Source organism: Rhineura floridana, chromosome 10, assembly GCF_030035675.1.
Source record: "Rhineura floridana isolate rRhiFlo1 chromosome 10, rRhiFlo1.hap2, whole genome shotgun sequence".
NCBI classification, from domain to species: Eukaryota; Metazoa; Chordata; class Lepidosauria; order Squamata; family Rhineuridae; genus Rhineura; species Rhineura floridana.
Genome location: NC_084489.1, coordinates 13,916,929 through 13,942,284, shown reverse-complemented (window position 1 = coordinate 13,942,284; position 25,356 = coordinate 13,916,929). Strand labels below are relative to the sequence as shown.

General features: G+C 38.5%; 1 protein-coding gene across 7 annotated transcripts in view; it reads right to left on the bottom strand.

Moving 5' to 3' along the window:
• NT5C3A (5'-nucleotidase, cytosolic IIIA) overlaps positions 1–25,356 on the bottom strand; it is a 63,540-nt gene that overhangs the window by 14,430 nt on the left and 23,754 nt on the right. For all 7 annotated transcript variants that reach the window (XM_061587185.1, XM_061587186.1, XM_061587192.1 and 4 more), the window contains 6 exons: positions 23,698–23,796; positions 21,250–21,319; positions 20,394–20,440; positions 17,630–17,715; positions 4,521–4,610; positions 1,237–1,399 (listed from right to left, as the gene is read on the bottom strand). In XM_061587185.1, coding sequence (XP_061443169.1) covers positions 1,237–1,399; positions 4,521–4,610; positions 17,630–17,715; positions 20,394–20,440; positions 21,250–21,319; positions 23,698–23,796 — 555 coding nt within the window. The remainder of the gene's footprint in view (positions 1–1,236; positions 1,400–4,520; positions 4,611–17,629; positions 17,716–20,393; positions 20,441–21,249; positions 21,320–23,697; positions 23,797–25,356) is intronic.

Here is a 25,356-nt window from a genome sequence, read left to right as displayed (position 1 = left end):
CGCAGCCGCGGTCCCTGAGGGAACCCTCAGAGGCTAAACACAAACAGAAAAAGAGAAAGGATTTAAAGACAAATACGATACTTAGCTAAATGCTATGTGAAATTCCAATCTTGTTCGTACGAAGGCAAGAATGAACTGGAGAGTGGGAGGGGCATGACGTCCCTAGTCTTGACTTCAAAAACATTCTTGCCTTCGCACGATAGGTGGAACTATTTCCCCACAGTGATGGCCCACTTCCTATGGAAAATGACAAAACATCATAATGAAACGTGCTTATTGAAAGAAAATGATGTGGATGAAGGTGTGGATGTATCTCTGAAGAACAATGGGGATCAACTGGTTAGTAAATTGAATAATTCACTTTGTAATGCATCATTCATCGAAACTCTCTATACCTTTTAGTATTAGTGCTATTCAACAAGCTGTTTGCTAAGTTGGAAGTTAACAATAAAGCTTCGCTCCTTATGACTTGTTTAATCAGTTAATAAGGTTTCCAATCTGTAATCCAAGTTTACGGTACAGAAAGATACAGTTAAAAAGTTGCCACCGGGTGTCATTTTCTTTATTTATATTACAGAACATGCCTGTCATTTTGGAACATCATGGCAGACCATAATGGTGATGCCACAAGTCTATTCCCTGTTTTACTTCTGCGTAACTCAGCATCCCTAGGGAACTCCATTCTATACTTTTCTTCTTCTAAAAAAAACAAGTTTGACACAGGCAATATTATGTGCTATTTCTGAAAAATCAAGTTATATACATAATTACATAAAGTGTACCCTTTGTAAAATGCTATATTGACTTGTAAATTAACATATTTTAGTAATCGGGTTTGCACCATTGTTTAAGAAATATATGAAGAACTGTAAGTAACAAACTTGATTTCAATCAAGGGTTTCTTTCTGTGATTTAAATCAATCTACTCTGCAATCATTCATGCATTCATTCTGGGGAATACATTTTTTGTCTTACTAAACTAATGTAATATTGGGTGATATCCAATATCAGTCACACTAAGAGTAGACACATTAAAACCAATGGATTTAAGTCAACTGATTTTAATGGATCTACTCTGAGTATGGCTCTCGCCCAGTAAATTTAATTACTGACTTTAATATAAGACAGTTATATCCCATTTTTCTGCTTCGGTTGAAAGCTACTTCCCTAGCAGTACATTCTACAGTGTAGTGTTGCAATGAATTAATAGTATGCATATGACATGTTTATACCTACATTCTCATCAAAATCCATGAAGTTGGAAACTACTTTGACATTGGGATGGTAGACACCAGCTTGATGAATGACCTCTTCTAAGATGTCTCCAATTCCAGCAGAAAATATGAATACAGGAATATTATGTTCATGTAGTTTATCGAAGAAATTCTCATACCCTTCTCTATAAAACAGAATGATTTTTTAAAATAAAATCTGATAGCATTGCATTTTTATTGCCAAACACAGGAATTGATCCTTCCCCTCAAATATCTATAAAATAGGCAAGATGCTGGTACAATTTTTTTCTTTAATTGGAATTTTCTTTATCTTTGGCTTCAAAATATAAAAAAGTTATTTATTTATTTATATCCTGCCCTTCCTCCCAGCAGGAGCCCAGGGCGGCAAACAAAAGTACTAAAACCACTCTAACATCATAAAAACAGACCTTAAAATTCATTAAAACAAAACAACTTTAAAAACATTTTTTAAAAAGCTTTGAAGACATCTTAAAAAAAAGCTAACACACACACACACACACACACATATATATTAAAAAAGTTTTAAAAACATTAAAAGCAATGCCAACACAGATGCAGACTGGGTTAGGTCTCAACTTAAAAGGCTTGTTGAAAGAGGAAGTCTTCAATAGGCACTGAAAAGATATCAGAGATGGTGCCTGCCTAATATGGGGGGGGGATTCCATCGGGTAGGTGCCACCACACTAAAGGTCCATCTAAGTTATGGAGAACAGACCTTATAAGATGGTAGCTGCAGGAGGCCCTCACCTGCAGAGCGCAGTGATCGACTAGGTATGTAAGGGATAAGATGGTCTTTCGGGTATCCTGGTCCCAGGCTGTATAGGGCTTTGTACACCAAAACTAGAACTTTGAACTTGGCCCAGTAGCAAATGGGCAGCCAGTGCAATTCTTTCAGCAGCAGGGTGACATGTTGGAGATACCTTGCCCCAGTGACAAGTCTCGCCACCGCATTTTGCACCAGCTGCAACTTCCGGACCAAGCTTAGGGGCAGCCCCACATAGAGCGCATTACAGTAATCCAATCTGAAGGTTACCAGTGCGTGGACAACAGTGGTCAGGCTATCCCAGTCCAGAAACGGCCGCAGCTGTCTTACCAGCCGAAGCTGGTAAAAGGCACTCCTAGCCACGGAGGTCACCTGGGCCTCTAGCGACAAAGATTTATTTATTTAAAATATTTCTATCCCGCCCTTCTACCCTATAATAGGGCGGCTTACAATAAAATCGATAATGTACATAATAAAATTGTACAAAATAAAAATCACAAAACATTAAAATAAATTAATACATAAAATGCAATCAAAATACATAAAATAATACACACACACATGCGCGTGCATATATAGGGAGTGGTACTGAAGATTTATGTTAGTCATGCCCATTAATTTCATCAGGTGTACTCCAAGCGTAACTAATATTGGACACAATTCAATGAAAACTGTTTGCATCTTCATTTTCATCTGTAATTTTCAAGAGGCAGATTACGTTTATAGAAATTTCCCAGGGGCAATCATCGGGGGCGTGGTATGGCGTTTAATTATACAGCTTGAGAACTGCCTATTTTAACGTGCATTGTATCCCTTCATCAGATTGCTGATCAATTTAATGAAGAAATACAAGGGAACGGCAGTGGAATAATTTCCCACCCGACATGAGTGGATAGATCCAGGAGCACCCCCAGACTACGAACCTGCTCTTTCAGAGGGAGTACGACCCCATCCAAAGCAGGCAACTGACCAATTATCCGAACTCGGGAACCACCAACCCACAGTGCCTCTGTCTTGCTAGGATTCAGAGTCAGTTTACTGGCCCTCATCCAGTCCACCACCAAGTCCAGGCAGCGGCCAAGGGTTTTTATTGAAGATCTGTTATTTTTTAAAGAATGTCCTTCAAAGTTTCCCTGAAAACCTTTTCCTTCACAAGATTTGCCTTGGGTTAATAATCCTACTTTGCCTTCTATTCCTACAAGCATATATAGTTATCTCCATGCATATGTATGTGACTTGAGACAAAGCAGATGCTTCTGAAAGAGCAAGGGTAAAGCAGGAATTCCTGCTGCATCTTGTCTCTAGAAATCAAAAGATGGGAAAAGAAAAAAAATTAACTTGTTTGTGCAACATCAGTTTTCTTATTCCTTAGGCTAGATGGCATGAAGATATGTGAAGGCTGCATGTCATACCCTTGTGACTTCAGCCTAATGGGGTGGAGAGGGAAGAGAGGGAACTCAAGCATCCTACTTAAGGAGTGCAAGAAAGGAGAACTTTTAGCCTGTTAACCCTTAAAAAAAAAACCTTCTGCCCAGAAACATTTTTGTTTCTGCAGAAAATACTGCAGTACAACAATAAAAGTCTTGATTATAGTGGGCATACCACAGTGCCATGAAAATGAACTGTAGTCAGCCTTGGGTTCAAGTGTTCCTCATTCCTCCTCTGACTCAGCCATTAGGATTAGTTTGGAAGCTTTTTCTTCTGTTTGGATCACAGCTTTTCATGATATCTGAACCCAGACATACTGTGGTTAATATTATCTATCTTAAGTAAGCTGCCTTGTTTCAACAAACCATAGTTAAGATTAACCACAGGTTAGGGCTCGGATAACATTCTAAACTGTGGTTATTCTAAAATGGAAATGGAAGCTTTTGATGGTGCGGCTGCACTGGGAGTGCATGCAAGCTTCAGTCTCAGTGATACTCATTCCTGTAACGCTAAACTATGTTCTCATTGGTCATAAGAGCAGCAGCAGTTAAAAGGTCTTAACAGCTTACTAGCCATTTCAGAGATACGTATTTATGGAGGAAACCATCATAAATAAGTATACACTACCAAATTAATTTACTTCTAAATTTACGTATGCAAGCATACAAAACTACCTTCAAATACATTTTTAAAAAATTAGAACTGATATTTTATTTTATTTATTATCTATTAATTTATATCCTGCCCTTCTTCCCAGTAGGAGCCCACTGAGGAATGGAAGCTACTTCAGTGTGGCTGACTGTGCTGACGTAGGATGCAACCATGCCATCAGTCCATCCCTTGTGGGTTCTCGGGTACAGGAATTACAGGTACAGCATGAGGGCCAACCATATGTAAGTGGCTTACTCACTGCAACTATAATGCAGGAATTGGCCCTTAGTAGACTACAAATGGCTATGTGACATTTAGCACAACTTTCCATTTCTACAATTCTCAACAACAGCAGCAACAGAAACCCCTCCTAAATTATGCAGTATATACAAAATAAGAGAAACAGAATATTAAATTCTTACTTCAGCATAACATCAGACTCCTTCACAATTTCAGCAAGTTTGTCCTTTTGCAATCCTTGTTCAATAAGCAAAGCATGAGATTTGTTGTACCTAAAATTAAAAATCAAAACAAAGAAAGCTTACATTTTATTCGTATTTAAGTAGGGTAGAAATCAACTGTCTCTTATTGGAATCTCAGAATATTATTGGAATGCCAATCTTCTGGGGCCAGGGGGCACTCATGGAATTTCGAGAATGTGTCATGGCTGCCAGTCATAAAATGGCTGCTGGGGGGGCACACCATAACACAAAATGACTGCTGTGGGGGTATAGTATAATGGCTCCCATATCTAAAAGTGCAGAAAACAGACAGGACTACAACATAGTGAGGCCATGCCCCACATCAGCCACTCTATCAATAGGAAAAAAGACACCTACATCATCCACTGCCATGTTTGCTAAAAGAGAGCTCTTTGTGTCTCTCCTCTGTTCAGAACAGAAGGGAGGGTGGGTGTCCATTCCTGACATCCAACAAAATGTAGAAGAGGCAGAGCCGATGTGAACAGGAATAGAGCAGAAAGAGCAAAAAAATCTTTCATGTGTTTGAATTATTGCGAGGATATTTACTGAGACCTTTTGTGCCCACCATAGGACATCATAGGAGCCCCTGCATTAAGAAATATTCTGAATTAAAAGTTGATCTTTGCTAGTCATTTAAAAATCTTTATGAGTGTATTAGATTTAGAGGCAACAATGGGTTTAGCAGATAAAATAGCCAAAATACAGCAAATAAAGCCCACTCTTCAATGAGTTACAGTGAAATATATGGCATAACAACCTAGTCCTCAGTGTGCAATATTATTAACAACCTAAAGTCCTCAGTATGCAATATTATTATACACAAAATAATCTTATTTAATTTATATGCTTCTTCTCCACATAAATGTGTCCACAGGGGCTCACAACATGACAAAAAAAATGAAAATCAGTTATTACAATAACAGCCTAAATTCCAGTTCATTGCAAAACATAATATAACAATATAAATAAATAATTCATTTTTGATAAGGACTAGGGTTGCCAGATCTCAGGTTTTAGTCCAGAGACTCCCTCTCAGGGTCTCCAGGTAAGTCGCCTTAAACTCCGGACTCTCAGCTTTCATATAAGTTTCTAAGTGGTCTGGTTCTTGAGATATACACCAAAACATCAGCTGCCCACCCCGCAACCTCTGTTAAACAAGCTTGTAGCTGGCTGCTCTAATCCCGCCCTTTCAGGTTTGTAGCCAGTAAGTGTTGACCTCCAGACAGTACCAATACCACATTGCAAGGCCTGAAAACTGTTGTATCATAAATTAAGAATATAGTTTTCAGTCTTTTTCTCTCTTGTGTGCAGAAGTCAAACAAGTTTAAATTTTTCTTGGCTGTTGAAAACCTTCCCAATATGAATCTTTAATTTAATACTTGTTTTTCTGGGAGTAAAGCTGCAATGCTAATCCCACATACCTGGAGTAAACCCCATTGAATTCAACAGGACTTACTTTTGAGTAGACATGGTTAGGATTGTACTGTACATTAATGGGACTTTTGAGTGAACACAGCAAAGAATTGTCTTGGTGTTGTAAATCTTTCTCTCCCCTACAATCCTATTTTTAAAGCAATTAGGCAGGGCTTACATAGGTATCACTGCTTTTATTGTGTAGGAAACTAATAGTGATTTCATTTTTTAAAAACATGTTCTGCAATGATCAACTGGTTTTGACAACAAACTATTATATGGGGTGTATCTATTTTTACATCTCCAGTATGTGTGTGTATATGGAGTTTTCCCAATAACCCTGTGAGGTAGGGTTGGCGACTGGAAACCAAGGCAGCTCAAAGCAAGAAATATATCCATTTAAAATCCAATAACCATAAAAACAAGCATAAGCACTTGCAAAACAGCTTAAAGTGGCATGACTGAATTTTGAGATGGGTGAGTGAAGTTTCTTATAACTTGAGATTGCAGTTTTGGATTGCACTACAAATATCTTTACAGGTTGTGTCAATAATAAATTTTTGACAGTCATACTTATATAAATATTTCTTGATTTTAAGCACATGACTTTCCCTAAAGAATTCTGGGAAGTATAGTTCCCCTCTCAGTTATAGTTCCCACCACCCTTAAACTACAGTTCCCATGATTCTGTGGTGTGATTCATGTCCTTCAAATGTGTGTTGAATTTGCTTTAAATGAATGATGTGGATCTGCACTAGGTGTGCTGTGCATTCATTTGTTATGTGCCTTCAAGTCGATTACGACTTATGTCAACCCTATGAATCAGCGACCTTCAATAGCATCTGTCATGAACCACCCTGTTCAGATCTTGTAACTTCAGGTCTGTGGCTTCCTTTATGGAATCAATCCATCTCTTGTTTGGTCCTCCTCTTTTTCTACTCCCTTGTTTTTCTCAGCATTATTGTTTTTTCTAGTGAATCATGTCTTCTCATTATGTCTCCAAAGTATGGTAATCTCGGTTCATATTTTTAGCTTCTACTGATAGTTCTGGTTTAATTTGTTCCAACACCCAATTGTTTGTCTTTTTTGTGGTCCATGGTATGCGCAAAGCTCTCCTCCAATACCACTTTTTTCACTGTCCAACTTTCACATCCTTACATAGAGATCGGGAATACCATGGTCTGAATGATTCTGACTTTAGTGTTCAGTGATACATAAGCATTCATTAGTGAATCAAAAAGAACAATTTTAAAAGATACTTTTTTAAACAGGGAAAGGGCTATAGCTCAGTGGTAGGGCATATGCTTTGCATGCAAAGGTCCAAAATTCAATTTCTGGAAAAGGCTATTGCCTGGAATCCTGGAGAGCCAAGGCTAGTCCATGTCATCAGTACTGAACTAGATGGTATCAAATGGCCTAAGTCGGTATAAGGCAGATTCCTTTGTTCTTAAAAGTGGAAGAGACCCAAGGGCCACAGTGACTCTAAAATTTGTTTATGTATTTTGTACACAACACTTATATACTGCTTTGCTGTAAAAAATCTCAAAGCAGTTTATTAAAAGAATAAAATTATTGTTAAAAACAGTTAAAGACAGGTATTTAAAAACATTCAAAATAATAAAACCAACCATGAGTTAAAAACAGATAAAAACCACAATAGCTTCTATGTGCCTGGGTAGACTTGCCTAAACAAAAATGTATTTAGCGGGTGTTGAAAAGAGTAGAATGAAGGTGTCTGCCTAATGTCAATAGGCAGGGAGTTCCAAAGCACAGGTGCTGCCACACTAAACAACTGATTTCTTACAAGAGCAGAACAAGTAGTATGTGGCACCCATAACATGGAAAGTACACCTTGAGCTTGGCCTGGCAGCAAATCAGCAACCAGTGTTGATTTCAGAGCAGAAGTGTTATGTGTTAAGAGGGTCTCACTCATGTCAGCAATTGTGCCACAGCATTTTGCACTAACTGCAGCCCCCAGGTCAGGTAGTGCTGCATGGGGATTTCTGTGACACTGGCTGACTGGCTGCCAGGATTTTTTTTTAGTTTTGGTTAGGAATCCTTTTTTTTATCATTAATTTTTATTCAAAGTTTCAAAAAACAAACAAACAAACAAAAATTAATAACTAATACAATAAAATAAAATGTTGACTTCCGATTTGTCGCAGATCAGTTATAGGTCTATAATATATAACAAACCTGTCTGTTAATATATTACAAAATCACTTTCCTCCAGTAGTTATCTTAATTAATCATCAAATCTCATTAACATCACTTTATTCTTTCCGCAAAAAGTCAAAGAGAGGTTTCCACTCCTTGAGAAATATATCCATCGATTTTTCTCCAAATAAACATGTCAATTAATCCATCTCATCAAGTCTGCTAGGTCCAGTAATTTCAATAGCCATTCTTCCATTATCAGTGTTAATTCCATCTTCCATCTTCCATCCTTGCACCCATAATAATCTTGCTGTCATAGTCATATAATAAGAGTCTGATGGGAATTTCCTTCCTCACAAATATTTCCTTGCCATCAATTCTGAATGTGTTACTGAAATGTTGTTGTAAAGTCATATCTCTGTTCCTCTTTCTTACGAAATTCACTAGCATATCTCGAGAATTTTTCCATTGTCACATATCTGTAATTAATTCTATAAATTTTCTCTATTTCAAGCTCCATCACATCATTCCAGTCCAGAAATTTTTTTGAAACATTGATAGCTTTATCTCTGATATCTTCATCAATTTCTTCAGGGACAACGCTGAATTCCAAACAGTAATCTTTATCTCTAGGGTCCATAAACTCCAAATCTTTTTCCAGTTCCACATTTGATATATCTGTTCCAATCTCCAGGACTTGCATCTTCCCTTTAATTTTTCTTTCTTCTTCTATTGCTTGTCTAGTTATATCTTTGATCTCATCAACCTCCTCTCTCATAAAATCCCCTATTTCTTTCAACTCCTGCTTCATTTTGCAAATTCAATTTTCATCTCTTGTTTGCCATGTCTCAGTTCTTGTTTTGTTATCTCAATCTCATCCACTATTTTCTGAAACACATTTACTTCCAGGGTCTCAGCCACTTTCTTAATTGTCATTCTTAAAACCAAGAAGAAAAAAAACCCTTCAATTTCCAATATAGCACTATTCCCAAGCAAAGAGCAATTTATTTCTTTTTCCAGCAACAAAGGAGTTAATATTCCAAACCTGATGACATCATAATGTAGACAGCACAAACTGCCTTATCTCTTATGTGTCCAAGAATGCAAAACAAATTTAGTTCACAGCATCCAAATAATTAGTGGCATAAAGAACAAGCAGATTCGTCAAAATGAAGTAGACCAGAAAAAATAGTCCCAGACATATAATACTCAAAAGTTCATATAAATCAAAAATTTTCTCCTCAGATTAGATGCCCCTCATCCGTTTGTATCTTTATAATGCTCAATTCCAGGCCAGCTTTTTGCAATAAAAACAAAGATAAGCTATTTCGATTTCCTTCCGCCTTAATTCCCTGTATAAAAGAGAAAAGTTATAACTCCCCCAGGGATTCTTTACTGCTGATTCTTTTAACAAATCTCTTTTACTGCAACAATTTAAGCCAAATGATAAGGATAGACAGAAGAATGCTTGCCTGTTAAAATCTGTTTTTCTTTGAAGAAAAGAAAAACGTCTCGCTTAATCAGTTTGAGCTTGCTTGAAATTCCCTGGATCCGTCCGACGTTGCTGGCTGGTCCTTCGTTCATAGGCGATCCTTTTTTTTTACAATAATTTTTATTCAAATTTTCATAAAACATACAAAACAAAATCATAATACATTCAAAGACAAAAAACAAAACAAAACAAAAATAATTAAACAAAAAAAAATAAAATATTGACTTCCCATTTGTCACAGATCAAATCAGTTATAGGTCTACAATATATAACAATCCTGTCTCTTAAATCATATTATAAAATCACTTTCCTCCAGTAGTTATCTTAATTAATCATCAAATCTCATAAACATTACTTTATTCTTTCCACAAAAAGTCAAAGAGAGGTTTCAATTCTTTAAGAAATATATCTATCAATTTTTCTCCAAATAAACATGTCGATTAATCCATCTCGTTAATAATTATAATAATCTTATTGTCATAACCATCATGATGTCACATAGTGTGATGTGTCATAACCATAGTCCAAATAAACATTTCGATTAATCCATCTCATCAAAATCTGTTAGGTCCAATAATTTCAATAGCCATTATTCCATTATCCCTATTAGTTCCATCTTCCATCTCCAATAGTCCTGTTAAGTCCAGTAATTTCAGTGTCCAATCTTCCATTATCAGTATTCCATAATAATCTTGCTGTCGTAGCCATAGTCATATAATAAGAGTCTGATGGGAATTTCCTCTATCCCAAATATTTTCTTGCCATCCATTCTGAATAAGTTGCTGAAATACTGTTGTAAAGTCATATCTCTGTTCTTCTTTTTTACAAAATGCACTGGCTCATCTCTTGAGAGTTTTTCCATTGTCACATGGCTGCAGTTAATTCCATAGATTTTCTCTATATCAAACTCCATCACGTCATTCCAGTCCAAAAGATTATCCAAGCCATTGATAACTTTATCTCTAATATCTTCATTAATTTCTTCAGAGATAACGTTAAATTCCAAACAGTAGATTTTATTTCTAAAATCCATAAACTCCAGATCTTTTTCCAATTCCACATTTGTTCCAATCTCCAGGGCTTGTATCTTCCCTTTATTTTTTCTTTTCTCATCTCTGATCTCATTCTCCTCTCTCACAGGATCCCCTATTTCTTTAAGCTCCTGCGTCATTTTGCTCAGTTCAATTTTCAGCTCCTTACTACCCTGTCGCAGGGTTTGTTTCGTTATCTCAATCTCATCCATTATTTTCTGAAACATAGTTACTTCCAGATTCTCAGCCACTTTCTTGATTGCCATTTTTAAAACCACGAAAACAAAGCAAAACAAAAATAAAGAAGAACCACTTCTTATTTCAGCAACAATTGGGTTAATATTCCAGGCTTGATGACATCACAGTATAAACAGAACAGCCTGCCTTATCTCTCTATGTTCAAGAATGCAAAACAAATTTAGTTCCCAGCATCAAAACAGTTAGTGGCGTCGTGAAGAAGCAGATTCGTCAAAATAAAATAGACCAAAAAGAGAATAGTCCCAGACAATATAATATTCCTCGGAATAGAAATCAGGAATAGAAATCCCTCTTCTGTTTATATCTTTAGAATGCACTTCCAGGACAGCTTTTTGCGACAGAAACAGAGATAAGCTGTTAATTTCGTGAATAACAGAGAAGAGTTATAGCTCACCCAGAAGTTGTCCAAAGCCGATCAATCTGACAAATCTCCTTTTGCTGCAACAATTTAAACCAAGTAAGAAAAATAATAGAAAGAAGGGTGCTTGCCTGTTAGTCCGTTCTCTCTTTAAAGAAAAGATAAACGTATCGCTTAAACAGATAGAGCTTGTTCGGAAGTCCGTCCGGCATTGCTGGCTGGACCTTATCTCATAAATTAATGAAATCCAGTCCTCCCAACAAAAACAGGCTTTTGAGGTTGATCTCTACGTTTCTCCCTGCCCGGGAGAAATTTCATCAGTCAAAGAAAAATGTTCTGACTGATTTATATCTGAATAAGCTTCTTTTGAGGCGGGAGCCCGTCCCAAAAGCAGGCACAAGCGAAGTCACCCTTCCCGGAAGTCCGTTCATAGGCGATCCTAATGAATTCAAGTCCCCCAACAAACACAATGAAGCTTGTGGATGATCTCTTCGTTTCTCCCTTGCCTGGGAGAAAGTTTTTACCAGTAAAAAAACCCCTTTTGACTGGTTTTAAAACTGAAAAAGCTTCCTCTGAGACGAGAGCTCGTCTCAGAGGCAGGCACAAGCGAAGTAATCCTTCCCGGAAGTCCTCAGTTTTGGTTAGGAATCCTGACTGGTTGTGGGATGCTGAGTGTTCTGCCTTACTCATAGGAATTTTGTTGTGGTTGGTATGGTATTGCATTTAGGAAATCACCACGGTCTTTTCTTTTTTCTTTTTCTATTTGTTTTCATTTACCTTTAACTTCTCTCCCTTTCATCCACAGAAGCAACAACAGTGTTCCATGAGCTCAGCTCAACCCCCTTAAACCCATGGATGATGCACCTTGCTGGTGTCATGTTGGTTTGTTTCTTGCCCAATAGTGGTAAAAGTGAATTTACATACTGGGAAGTGTGGCTGCAACTGTTGTACCGAAGCTGCTGCCTGTGAAGGTAGACCAAACCATGTGTGTTTCCTCTCTGTCAATTATTACTCACTGGAATTGGGTTGGCTGACAAAGTGAGTTTATAGCAGCCACAGGGTAGACAGAAAAGGGTAGAGAATCTTCTTACTCATTTCTCAAACCTCTTTCTGAAGTGAGGGGTCAAATCTGTAAAGAAGTTTGGAGCAGCCATGTAAAAAGGTAGGAGGCAGGGCATTCCACACAGGGGTTTACCAGCCCTGCTTGGATATGGGTATCTTTGCAGAGGATCCCTAGTCAAGCCTTACCAACAGCAGAATCCAAACCATATCTACTCAGAAGTAGGTCCCATTGAGTTCTATGGGGCTTAGTGTGTTTAGAATTGCAGCCTTCAGGGGCATCCATCTTTACTCTTGAGTGCTCCCATCTAACACCTCTATGACACTAAGCTCCTTTCTTCCTACAATGGCCTTCTGGTGACTGGCCTGGCCTGAGGGCATTTAAATCCTTCTTTCCAGAAGCAAGGAGGCTAAATTAAATGTTCCCTAACCAGGCTCCATCTTTTAGCTAAGATTTCTTAATTTCCAATCAGAGAAATGTTTTTGTTAGAATTGTATGCTCCAAGCAACTGTGGTCGATGCTTAATATATCATGCATAATGATATTACTCGGGCCCACCCCTGTGACATCACTCAGGTCCGCTCCTGAAATCTCAGGTTTGGGATCCTTCTGACCTGGCAACCCTAACAAGGACATTTTAAAATCAATCATTAAAAAACATCAATCGATATCAGTGGGTTAAAAAATATAAACCAGAGTCTGACCTGATAAACATTTCCAATGTGATCAGACATTAAAATAAAATAACCAGCAGCCAGTACATGGCAATACTATACCAAATGGTAACTAAGTGTTTTTGAGAGGTACCCTAAAGCTACTTTCACCAACTGCTTAATAATTAACAATTTTTAAAAGCAACTGCCTTAATTTCCTCCTAGGACGAGGTGCAACGAAATGAAACAGTAACAGTCACTGTTTTTCTATATTCCCTTTCACTGGGAACGCTGCATGAAATTTACTGGGTTTGACTGTCAAAAGTCGTCTTATTGCTTTTTTATGCGATTGCTACAATTGAAAATTAATCGCATCATAGGTTTTCAGATTATTTTTATTATTTGTTGTATTTTTATCCCATCCTTCCTCTCAAGGGAACCAGGGGTGGCTACACAACATCAGAGTTAGACAATACAAAAATTAAAACTAAGAATACAAAAGCACAACGTACAACAATTTCCAAGGCTGCTAAACTTGCTACTCTTCAAGTACCAATGTCCTTGAATCCGTTACATGGCAAATCCATTTTAACAATGAACTGCATACTTCAATCAATCAATAGTTTATTGCACGATCCATAGACCTCAGCAAACATCAACAAGAATCAACAACAATACAACAAATAAAATTTATACATATATCTACATGTCTACATACCATTTTAATATCCTCATAATCAGGACCCACAAAAGTCCTTCCTAATCTGTATGGCCTGATTTATAAATTTGGCAACTGCCAAAGTAATTGTTACATCTTGACCTTGTAGTAAAATTATTAATCTTGTATGTTTGGATCGGCCTGGGTATTTTAAAAGAATTGGGAGTAAAAGATCATTCCTAATCTGATCATATAATTTACAATAAAATAAAACATGAGAAATAGTCTCAATCTCTGTGTCTTTACAGGTACAGTATCTAAAAATTCTTGGTATTTTTTTAAATCTGCCCTGTAATAAATTGGAAGGAAGAACGTTAAAACGAGCCAGCGTGAAAGCACGTCTGTATTTTGGGACGGTCAACCAATATAGGTATTTCATCCCCTCAGAACGAGGGAGAATACACAAACCCAATGCCCGAGGAGAGCAAGGGCCATTAGCCAAACTCATTAGTGCCTGATTACCTATATCAATTAATCTGCGTTTTACCATCATCCTGGCAGAATTATAATCCATCTTTAACAGTTCAGAAGGAGATAAACCCACCAATATAAGCTTCTCCATAACCAGCTTAGGCCATGAAGCATTAAAAAGAGAATCATTTAAAAAACATACCACATAAGATTCAGGAATTAATATCTTCATACAGCGAATCCAAAAATAAATAGCGTAGAGCCATATTAAGCAAGTGATAGAATTCAGCCCAGCTTCTAACAGTAATGAGGCCCCAGAAACACATCTAGGGACCCCAAATAGAGATCTCAATGCTGAGTGTATAATGCAATCCAATCGACCTTTATAGTATGGAGTCCAAATAGGAGCTGCATACTTCAAAATGCATGCATGTAATAGTTTGGTATTACATATACAAGCTGTGAGTCTTGGGCTAGCAGACTCTTCCCTCCTGCTCTGATGTGTCATTGAGGAGTTTGGAAGCCTTTGCTTTCACTTCTGATGAGTGAGAGCTTGCTGTATCATTCAAACCCAGACAAATTGTGGTTAATCTTACAAAACAACTTCAAACCACAGTTAAGATTAACTGCAGATTAACACTAAACTGCAGCTAATCTAAAATGGAAGCTTCCAGTCTCTCCTTATTGTGTCTTGAAGGGTTTAGGGGTCACAAATGCACAGAGACCTTCAGTGGTACCCCCGGCACAGACACTGAGCTTTCATTTAGAAAGAAAAGTAAGTTTCTAGTCTTCCTAGAAAGGATGTTATGGAACAAAAATGTGCCGATATCCTTCTAAGTGATTTGTGTAAAATGAGTCAGTCTGGCTCCTCCTGCCTGTCAGTGTTTTTAGCCAATGAGTCAGAGCTGTGATTGATAAGCGGGTTGCTTGGATGCCAGGCACTAGAATTTCTGGGGTCCTAAAGAGCTGCTGTTTTCCTTTCCCTTTTTGTGCACTTTCCCTGCTTCTCTCTTTTTTTCTGGTCCTTGGAATTTCCATAGTTTGCCCTTCATCTTTCCTGTGCTGGGTTCACCTGAGATCAGGTAGTGCCTAGAAGTTATTTTCTGCAAATACTACTACACAATAAGTATGGGTGAATGTTAACGTATCCCCCTTCCTCCAAAAGGCAAATGTGAAAACTTTGCAAAGAGGCTTGTTGTTGCTGTTGTTATGTGCCTCCAAGTCGACTACGACTTATGGCGACCCTATGAATCAGTGACCTCCAAGAGCATCCGTCATGAACCACCCTGCTCAGATCTTGTAAGTTCAGGTTTGTGGCTTCCTTTATGGAATCATCTCTTGTTTGGCCTTCCTCCTTGTCTACTCCCTTCTGTTTTTCCAAGCATTATTGTCTTTCCTAGTGAATCAGGTCTTCTCATGATGTCTTCAAAATATGATAACCTCCATTTCATCATTTTAGCTTCTAGTGATAGTTCTGGTTTAATTTGTTCTAACACCCAATTATTTGTCTTTTTCGCAGTCCATGGTATGCGCAAAGCTCTCCTCCAACACCACATTTCAAATGAGTTGATTTTTCTCTTATCCACTTTTTTCACTGTCCAACTCTCACATCCATACATAGAGATAGGGAATACCATGGTCTGAATGATCCTGACTTTAGTGTTCATTGATACATCTTTGCATTTGAGGACCTTTTCTAGGTCTCTCATAGCTGCCCTTCCCAGTCCTAGCCTTCTTCTGATTTCTTGACTATTGTCTCCATTTTTGTTAATGACTGTGCCAAGGTATTGATAATCCTTGACAAGTTCAATGTCCTCATTGTCAAATGTAAAGTTACATAAATCTTCTGTTGTCATTACTTTAGTCTTTTTGACATTCTGCTTTAGTCCTGCATTTGTGCTTTCCTCTTTAACTTTCATCAGCATTCGTTTCAAATCATTACTGGTTTCTGCTAGTAGTATGGTATTGTCTGCTTATCTTAAATTATTGATATTTCTCCTTCCAATTTTCACACCTCCTTCATCTTGGTCCAATCCTGCTTTCCGTATGGTATGTTCTGTGTATAGGTTAAATAAATAGGGTGATAAAATACACCCATCTCACACCCTTTCCAATGGGGAACCAATCGGTTTCTAAATATTTGTTCTAAATATTATGTCCTTACAGTAGCCTCTTGTGCAGAGTATAGGTTGTGCATCAGGACAATCAGATGCTGTGGCACCCCCATTTCTTTTAAAGAATGATCTACACAGTCAAAGGCTTTGCTGTAATCTATAAAGCACAGAGCGATTTCCTTTTGAAACTCCTTGGTCCTTTCTATTATCCAATGTATGTTTGCGATATGATGTCTGATACCTCTTCCCTTTCTAAATCCAGCTTAGACATTGGGCACTTCTCACTCCATACATGTTGTTGAATCTTGAGCATTGCTTTACTTGCATGGGATATTAAGGCAATAGTTCGATAATTACTGCATTTCCTGGGATCCCCTTTCTTTGGAATTGGGATGTATATGGAACGCAAAGAGGCTTAGGCTTTGGTTTAGGGTTAAGCATTGAGGAAAAACAGGATTCTTCTGCCAACAGGTGAACCCTTTTCTAGTATGGAAATATAATTTTGGAAAAATCTTCATGACTACTCTCTAATTTTGTGTTGTGCCATGCTCACATGGCAGCCATTTATGACTAGTGGCCCCAGCACTCTCTCAAAATTTGAAATGTGCCCTCTGGTCAAAAACGTTGGTGATACCTGGTTTAGAATTACATCTGAAAAGAGTCTCGACAATTCATCGAAAGTAAGGGTGGAGGCCCATTTCCCACACAGGGCCACTGATCCACTGCTGCATCTTATGGAGAGAATCAAGAGTAAGAAATGGTCAACTTAAATGCTGGTTTGCATAGCTTTCTCTCTGTGCTGGCCCATTTCTTTCTCTCTGCTTCCCCCATATCCCTCCATCTGTTTCAACTTTTTCCATTTTGATCCTCCATTAACCAGGTCTGAACTGATTGCTTGCAGAGGGCTACATGAAATTAGGCTGAGGGCCACATGTGGCCTTTGCACTGCACGTTTCCCCATCCCATATCTAAAGAGCTAATTTAAGATGCACACTATCCTTTCTTGTCCTGACCACAATTCCTTTCACTTGTATTAGAGGAATTTTACAAAGCTGTCTTGAATTTTGGCAGCTCCTGTCAGAAGGAAGAGACTTGGAAATTCCACAGCAAATGAGAACTCAGGCAACCCTTTTGAGTGAAATCTAACTACTATATAAAAACCGTTTGCACTTAATGGTGTGTTCTGAACAGGTTCTGTTGTTTTACCGGAACAGAGAACATAGCTTGTGAATAAATTGTAAAGACAAGCTGCCTGATTTTGAGTATAAAATGCATTTGAGCAGAAGAATATTCAAAAGTGTGCTTTAGTAACCAGATCAATTTAATAATTAATTTGTAAATGTTAGCTGTAATTTTAACCACTGCAGAAAAAGAAAAAACTCACCACTCAACCATGTAAGGATACTTCTCTTCAATTGTAAGACTTGGATCAATTTCAATAGCATAATATATTTCTTTCAGTTGGAATAACTGAAAAAAAGAAAAGTCAGTTATTCTGTATCTAGTACTCCATGATGGCAACTATTGTGCTTTGACGAAGTAATCTAAACAAATTTGCTACTTTAATCCTTGTATATTGTATACTTCCTGTCAATTTGTACACAAGAACCATTTCTTTGGTTTTGGTAGTGAGGCAATGCCTTGCACATGGAAGATTGCCGCTCTTGCTGCCCCATGCTAAAACGTTCAAGTAAAAAGTCAGGAAATAATAGTCCCCACATTAATTTTTTTCCCAGTTCAGTTATTTTGTTTTATGTCTCAAATGCAAATTAACAAAATAATAATAAGAAATAAGGGCTTGTGGCACCTTAAAAGATGGGCTGAGCAATCCTAATTCTGGCCAGGCAGCAGAGGGGCATGACAGAGTGGCATAGCTACTGATGCATCTGCAGCCCCACTCTTCTGCACTGGTGTAATGAATGGGCCCAATGCCATGAAGTGATAGCAGTGAGGCTAATTTGGGATCCAGTAGATCCTGGGCTGGATCAGCTGCTCCTCTTTTGGGGTTTTTGGTGCGCAGCCATGGTGGGAATCCCATCTGCAGTACTTTTACCCACATTCAGCAGGCAGAACAGGGAACTCTAAGCCAGACGAGTGATGTCAGTGTCACACTGTGGGCAGAGGCTGGTGGAGCTGCTTTGGACTGGGTGGAAGGAAACCTGCCCCAGATCCATTCCCCTGCCTCCAGTATGGTATATCAGAGGTTTGGACTGCAGCCTAAAAGAAACAGTGGCATAATCTGTGATGGACTTAACTCCATCATCAGATGCAGGAAGTATTATCTTTAGTTGGCAGACATATATATTATTTGGTTTTTAAATTATTTTGTTTTATTTTTATTGCTGTAACAATGAATATTCTTTGTGTGTGTACACACACACACACAAACTATATAAAAGAATTACATGATAATACTATTACTTATCTCTCAGACAGGCACCAACGGGTAGTATTGGGGGATGAGGTTTCAGACCCTTGGCCTCTCAATTGTGGAGTACCACAGGGTTCTATCCTCTCCCCCATGCTATTCAACATCTATGTAAAGCCGCTGGGGGCTATCATCAGGAGGTTTGGGCTGCAGTGCCACCAATATGCGAATGATACTCAGCTCTACCTCTCGTTTAAATCTTCACCAGAGTTGGCTGTAGATACCGTGTCCAAGTGCCTGGAGGCCGTAAGTGGATGGATGGGACGGAATAGGCTGAAGCTGAACCCTGATAAGACCGAGATGTTACTCGTGGGAGATAAGAGAAGGTTGGGAGATATAAACCTGGTGTTTAATGGGGTAAGATTGCCCCTGAAGGACCAGGTCTGCAGCCTCGGGGTCAATCTTGACTCACAGCTGTCTATGGAGGCTCAAGTATCAGCAGTGAGCCGGGCAGCTTGGTATCAACTCCATCTGATACGGAGGCTGCAACCCTACCTTCCTGTCCATCTTCTCCCACGAGTGATACATGCCCTCGTCTCCTCTCGCTTAGACTACTGTAATGCGCTCTACGTGGGGCTGCCCTTGAAAACGGTCCGGAAATTACAGCTGGTACAGAATGCGGCGGCACGTTTGATAAAGAATAGCCGTCGCCGTGATCATATCACTCCAGTATTAATAGATCTTCACTGGTTACCAGTTGTTTACCGGGCCCAATTCAAAGTGCTGGTATTAACCTTTAAAGCCCTATACGATTTCGGCCCAGTTTATCTGAAGGAGCGCCTCCAGCATCACCAATTATGCCGCCTGACAAGATCAGCCACACAAGACCTTCTCTCAGTCCCACCAGTTAAAACAGCTAGGCTGGTGTGGACCAGAGAGAGGTCATTTTCGATTGTGGCCCCCACCCTCTGGAACTCCCTTCCTTTAGACCTCCGCCATGCCCCCTCCTTGACGGCTTTCCGCCGATCCTTGAAGACCTGGCTGTTCAGGCAGGCCTATGGGCTTTCTGGGGTGGGTTAGTTTTTAGTGCTGCTGATTACATGTAAGAGTGGGTAGCTTAATTATTGAACGTTGTTGTTATGGTTTTATATTGTATTTTATCTTGTTATTGTACGTTGCCTAGAGTGGCCGTTAACTCGGCCAGATAGGCGACTCAAAAATAACATTTTATTATTATTATTATTGCTTAAGATTTTTTTCTAAACAGCTAGGATAATAAAAATGGAAGAGGTAAATAATAACAATACCCCAAAACTATAATTAATACTTAAGGCTTAATTATTGGACAGGACTAGCATATATGGTGCCTATCTGTTATTCTAGCATTACAACTCCAACATACGAACCCCTATAAATACAATTAACCCTTAAAGAAATTAAATACAAAAAAAATTATTTGGTAAAAGTCATATATTGATAATTTGATATGGAACATATTTCCATAACTATTTCCGACTATCTGACAATATCCCCCCCCCAATCTTGCTCCCATCTAGTTTGGTAGCTGTTAGGTGACAGATCAAAATTTATAACCGCAACTTAGTTGGCAGATATATATAGCAAATTTGGTAAAGAGAAAAAATGGAGACAAAGAGCAATGAAATGCAAAAGGTACAGTCTCGAGACAAGATAAGGCAAGTAACCTTTCACAACAGCTGGAATTGGTGATAAAAGGAATTGGTGATAAAACTGACAATAAGTTGTCAGTTTTTAAGGTTACCTTTTGGCGACATTCATCTGCTATGAGTTTGCAGTTGTCAATGATGTCTGAAAAACATTCAGAAAGTTATTAGAAGTAATGCGCAGAATGAACAATGCAAGGTTCTAACACCCTTAAACAGTGCAATAGTGTTAACCTCTTCAAAAAACTAACAATGCTATTTAAGAAGTTACTTCCAAAAAGTAACTACTCAAGTACTAAAATTTGTGAGTTAAAAAGATCTATGAACATGGTAGCAATTTTAAACAACCCTTTTGATTGCAATCTTCCCCTGACGATCAGTAAAGAAGGATCCCCCACAGATATTAGTGTAACATGCATAAACAGAACAGCAGTGAATAAGGTGTAACCGGTCAAAAGATGAGCAATAAATTGTAAGGGAGGAGAAACACTACTAAGATTACTAAGAGAGAGGGAGGAGAAACTTCCTGCACTAAAATACTGATGATCACTTCCATTTCAATCTACTTAAAACTATAGTAAGATGACTGACAGAGAGGGCTGTATTCAACACTGCAGCTCCGTTGGTGAAATGACCTTCTGTGCATGCAACATCACTTCATCACCTGTCCCCTCTAGCCCCCTGTGCACCCTCAAAATCAACTCCAAGGGGTTCAGGTACTCTCCGGAGCAGATTCTGGGGTGGGGTGGGGCGAGGAGAGGGAATGGAAGTCCCATTGTGCCAGTGGAATTGTGCATGCTGAGCATTGGACATAATTCAAAAATTATGAATGATGTCTATTCAGACATTCTGCTGAGTTCAATGGAGCTTTCTTTCAGGTAAGTAGATGGAGCCTACTTGCAGCCTAGATCTTAATAAAATTAAAACATCTCATAAACAATAAATAGTACTCACTATGACATGTTGGACATCTTTTGCCATTGTGGGAAAATCTACTTAGAGTCATATCAAAGTCTGTAATTATCTGTAAAAGGCAGTTGAAGAAACAAATTATAAATTGTGAGCGCAAATGTTAAATTAAATGCTTAGAATCGAAACATGGGAGAAAGTCAATGCTATATACAGTGCCTTGTAAAAGTAATCAGACCCCTGACCAATGCTCTCATATTACTGAATTACAAATGATACAATTTCGTTCTGTAAGATATTTTATTTTGAAACTCGATACTCAAAATCAATTATTGTAAGGGGACATTAGTTTTAAGTTAGGAAATGTTTGTGAGAAACTTAAAAAACTGAAACACGTTGCTTGCATAAGTATTCAATCCTCATACATTAATATTTGGTAGAGCCACCTTTCACTGCAATAATAGCTTTAAGTCTTTTGGGGTAGGTATGTACCAGCTTTGCACACTTTTGTCAAGAGGAATTTTGACCCATTCTTCTTGGCAGATTTGCTCCAGGTTGTTCGGGTTGGTTGGATGTCACTTGTGGACTGCAATTTTCAAAGAGCACTATAGATTCTCAATGGGATTGAGATCAGGACTTTGACTGGGCCACTGTAGGACATTCACCTTTTTGTTCTTGAGCCACTCCAATGTTGTTTTGGCCTTGTGGTTGGGATCATTGTCCTACTGAAAAGTGCATTTCCTCCCAAGCTTTGGTTTTTGAGTGGACTGAAGCAGGTTCTCTTGCAGTATTTCCTGTATTTTGGTCCATTCTTCCTTCTATTTTAATGCCCAATTCCTGTTGATGAGAAGCATCCCCACAGCATGATGCTGCCACCATCATACTTCACTGTAGGGATGGTGTGTCTTGAGGCATGGGCAGTGTTAGGTTTGTGCCACACATAGGGTTTTGAGTTTTGGCCAAAAAACTCTACCTTGCTCTCATCTGACCACAAAACTTTTCCCCACATCACAACTGGGGCATTCTCCTGCTTTCTGGCAAACTCCAGACGTGCTTTCAGATGGTACTTGTTGAGTGACGGCTTCTTCCTTGCCACCCTCCCATACAGGCCAGTGTTATGCAGAGCTCTTGATAGGGTTGACTGGTGCACTATTACTCCATTCCCAGCCACTGAACTCTGTAGCTCCTTCAAAGTGATGCTGGCCTCTCTGTGGCTTCTCTCACAAGCCTCCTTGTTTGAGCGCTGAGTTTTGAGGGATAGCCTTTTCTTGGCAGTGCCTGGGTGGTGTGATTCAGCTTCCACTTCCTGATTATTAATCCAACTGTGTTCACTGGGATATCCAAACACTTGGATATTATTTTGTACCCTTTTCCTAATCTGTGCATTTGTATTACATTATCTCTCACTGCTGTAGAATGCTTTGGTCTTCATTTTCCTTCAGATCCACAGCCTGACCAATGATCCTTCCACAGTGGAGTTTTTATCCTGACGTGACAGCAACTTTAATGGTTCACAGGTAGAGGCCCATGGTAAGGTAATTGTGTCCTCAATAGGGCAATTTGTTTCATCTGTGTAAACTGGGAGCTTCCACAGCACAGGGGTTGAATACTTACGCAAGCAACATGTTTCAGTTTTTATGTTTCTTACAAACATTTCCCAACATAAAACCAATGTCACCTTACAATAGTTGATTTTGTGTTTCAGTGTTTCAAAATAAAATATACAGAACAAAATTACAATGTACCATTTGTAATTCAGTAATATGAGAGCATTGGTCAGGGGTCTGATTACTTTTGCAAGGCACTGTATACTCAATGGCTGTGTTTGCATCTATACTGTAATTTAGCAGCATGAGCACTGCCACAAGCCTGTGTGAACGTCAAGTTCTCATGTCTCCCTCTGTTCTTCTGGCAGGATTTCAAGGAGGAAATTTGGAAGCTGTCGCTATCATTTTTGAGTAATCACAGCTTAGTGTAATATGTACATCTAGACAAACTGAGGTTAGTATTAACTATAGTTTACTAAAACAAGGAAACTTCAAACCATGGATTATGAAGTTGGATTATTTTAGTAAACCATGGTTAAGATTTAACACAGTTTAGGATTTTCATGTAATGCTAAGCTGCCGTTAGTCAAAACTGGAAGCAAAACCTTTCATACACCTTGTTGTGGTCATGCCAAGAGGAGGAAGTAGGGGGAAGCACATGAGCCCAAGGCTCACACAGGTTCATCCTTGTGATGCTAAACCATGGTTTAGCTTTACATGCAGACACAGCCAATATTACTGTACCAACACTATTAATTAAAAAGGCATTACTAAAAATGATGCAATTACACACCTGAGTTGTGGGGTGTGTGTTGTTGAGAATGTTTAAATACATCCCACAACTAAGGGGACCTGATAAATGTTTGTATACATCTTGAGAGTTTGATTTTGCTAACAATCACATATGCATGATTCTTAATTCCTACAAATATGTTTCAGTCTTCACCTGAAGTTTGGCAGCTCCTCCTTTGATGAGGCCACAAATAATTTCTTCCACTCTTTCTGGGTCCTTGATATGGACTGTTTTCTTCTGAAATTCGGGCATCTAGGAATAGTAAAGAAGATGTGGATATTAATTTTATAAAAGTCCTGTGAGTTTTCTTGGTTACAGGATAAAGTAAAATACCATGTCTTCAGGCAAGGGAAATGATGAGTGTGCTAAGCCAACATTCATACACATCCTTATTGACCTATATTTATATTTCTTCATAAAACTCTTCAATTTCTAATATAATTATGAGCATCTTGCAACTGGTGAGAATATGAAGTGGAAAGCCACTGTTGCTGTTAAGGTGTGGCTAGATACAGTTTGAATATATGCATTGTATAGTTTCAGGTCTCAAAGTCTTATCACAGATTTTGAAAATGCTTCTAAAACAATTATATACATTGGTAAGATAGAAGTTATATCAAGTTTCAACTTTGATATATTATGAGTTTGAGCACATGTTTGCATATTCACTCCTCCCCTAGGACTCTGATCCCCTAGGCCACACAGCATCCATAGCAGTCTATACAGAGCCCCTGACAGATGACATAGCGGATTTGGGGGAAATCAAAGAGTCAACATAGGTGGTGCAGAATGCAGAGGGTAAGGACATGCAGAACTCAAAGACCAAATCTTATAGGCAGAAGGAGCAAGTAGACTTCCCAGAGCACCCCCGAAGCAGCAACTCACCTTGGCGGCGAGTTGTGATCAAACGATGTTATTTCAAGAAGCAAGGGTTAAATTCAGTTTAGAATGGGCAAAGCAGCTAAATATTCTCCTTGTCCTGTCACAGATGTAATCAACATACCTTGGGAAGAACTACTATCAAGTGATAACATCTGGAATACCTCAATGACATCATGGGAACATCCTTTCAGGAAGGATGACAAGCTTCTTGTTTATCAAAGAATGGAATCTGTTAGCTTACTGACTCTCATAGTTATGTGCATAATTATGATGGTACATACTGAAATGTGTGTTGCTAACTTAGCTATGATGATAAATTGGATGAGGTGTGGCATTCTTGCTATGCTGTATGTCAGTAGACCCCATACAGAAGCTGACTACTATATACTGGACACAAAAAATTGCCCTTCCATAGCTGAATCTGTATTTGTTAAAAATCCTCAAGGGTGGTCACAAGTGAGTTGTCAGTTGTGTCACAATAATCTAAAATCTACTTATCTGGTTGATGACTAACACTCTCTATTGCTTTAGAAAATCTGAATGGCATATCCAATTAGTAAATGGGAACCCAATCTGGGATATTTGATCCAAATTAAGAAAAAATGTTGACACAGATAAAATGTTAGAATGGCTTGGAGCTTCATGCAATCTTTGTTATTGTATTGTCTTTTTTTGGTTTATTAAGAAAAGATAGGATTGTTTGTCAGAAAGAAAGAATATAAAAACACAATTTGTTTATGAACACTGTTATGAAAATCACTTTGCTAGGTAGTGCTTATATAAGAAGCTGACTAGGCATGGTGTAAAAAGCAAAACAACTAGAAGGATAGGGAAGCTAAATGCAAATTAGAAATGATTTTTTAGTTGCAAGCTTTAGGAAAGTATACTTGATCTTTCTGTGGGAGAAGATGCTTTTCAAAGAAAATATAG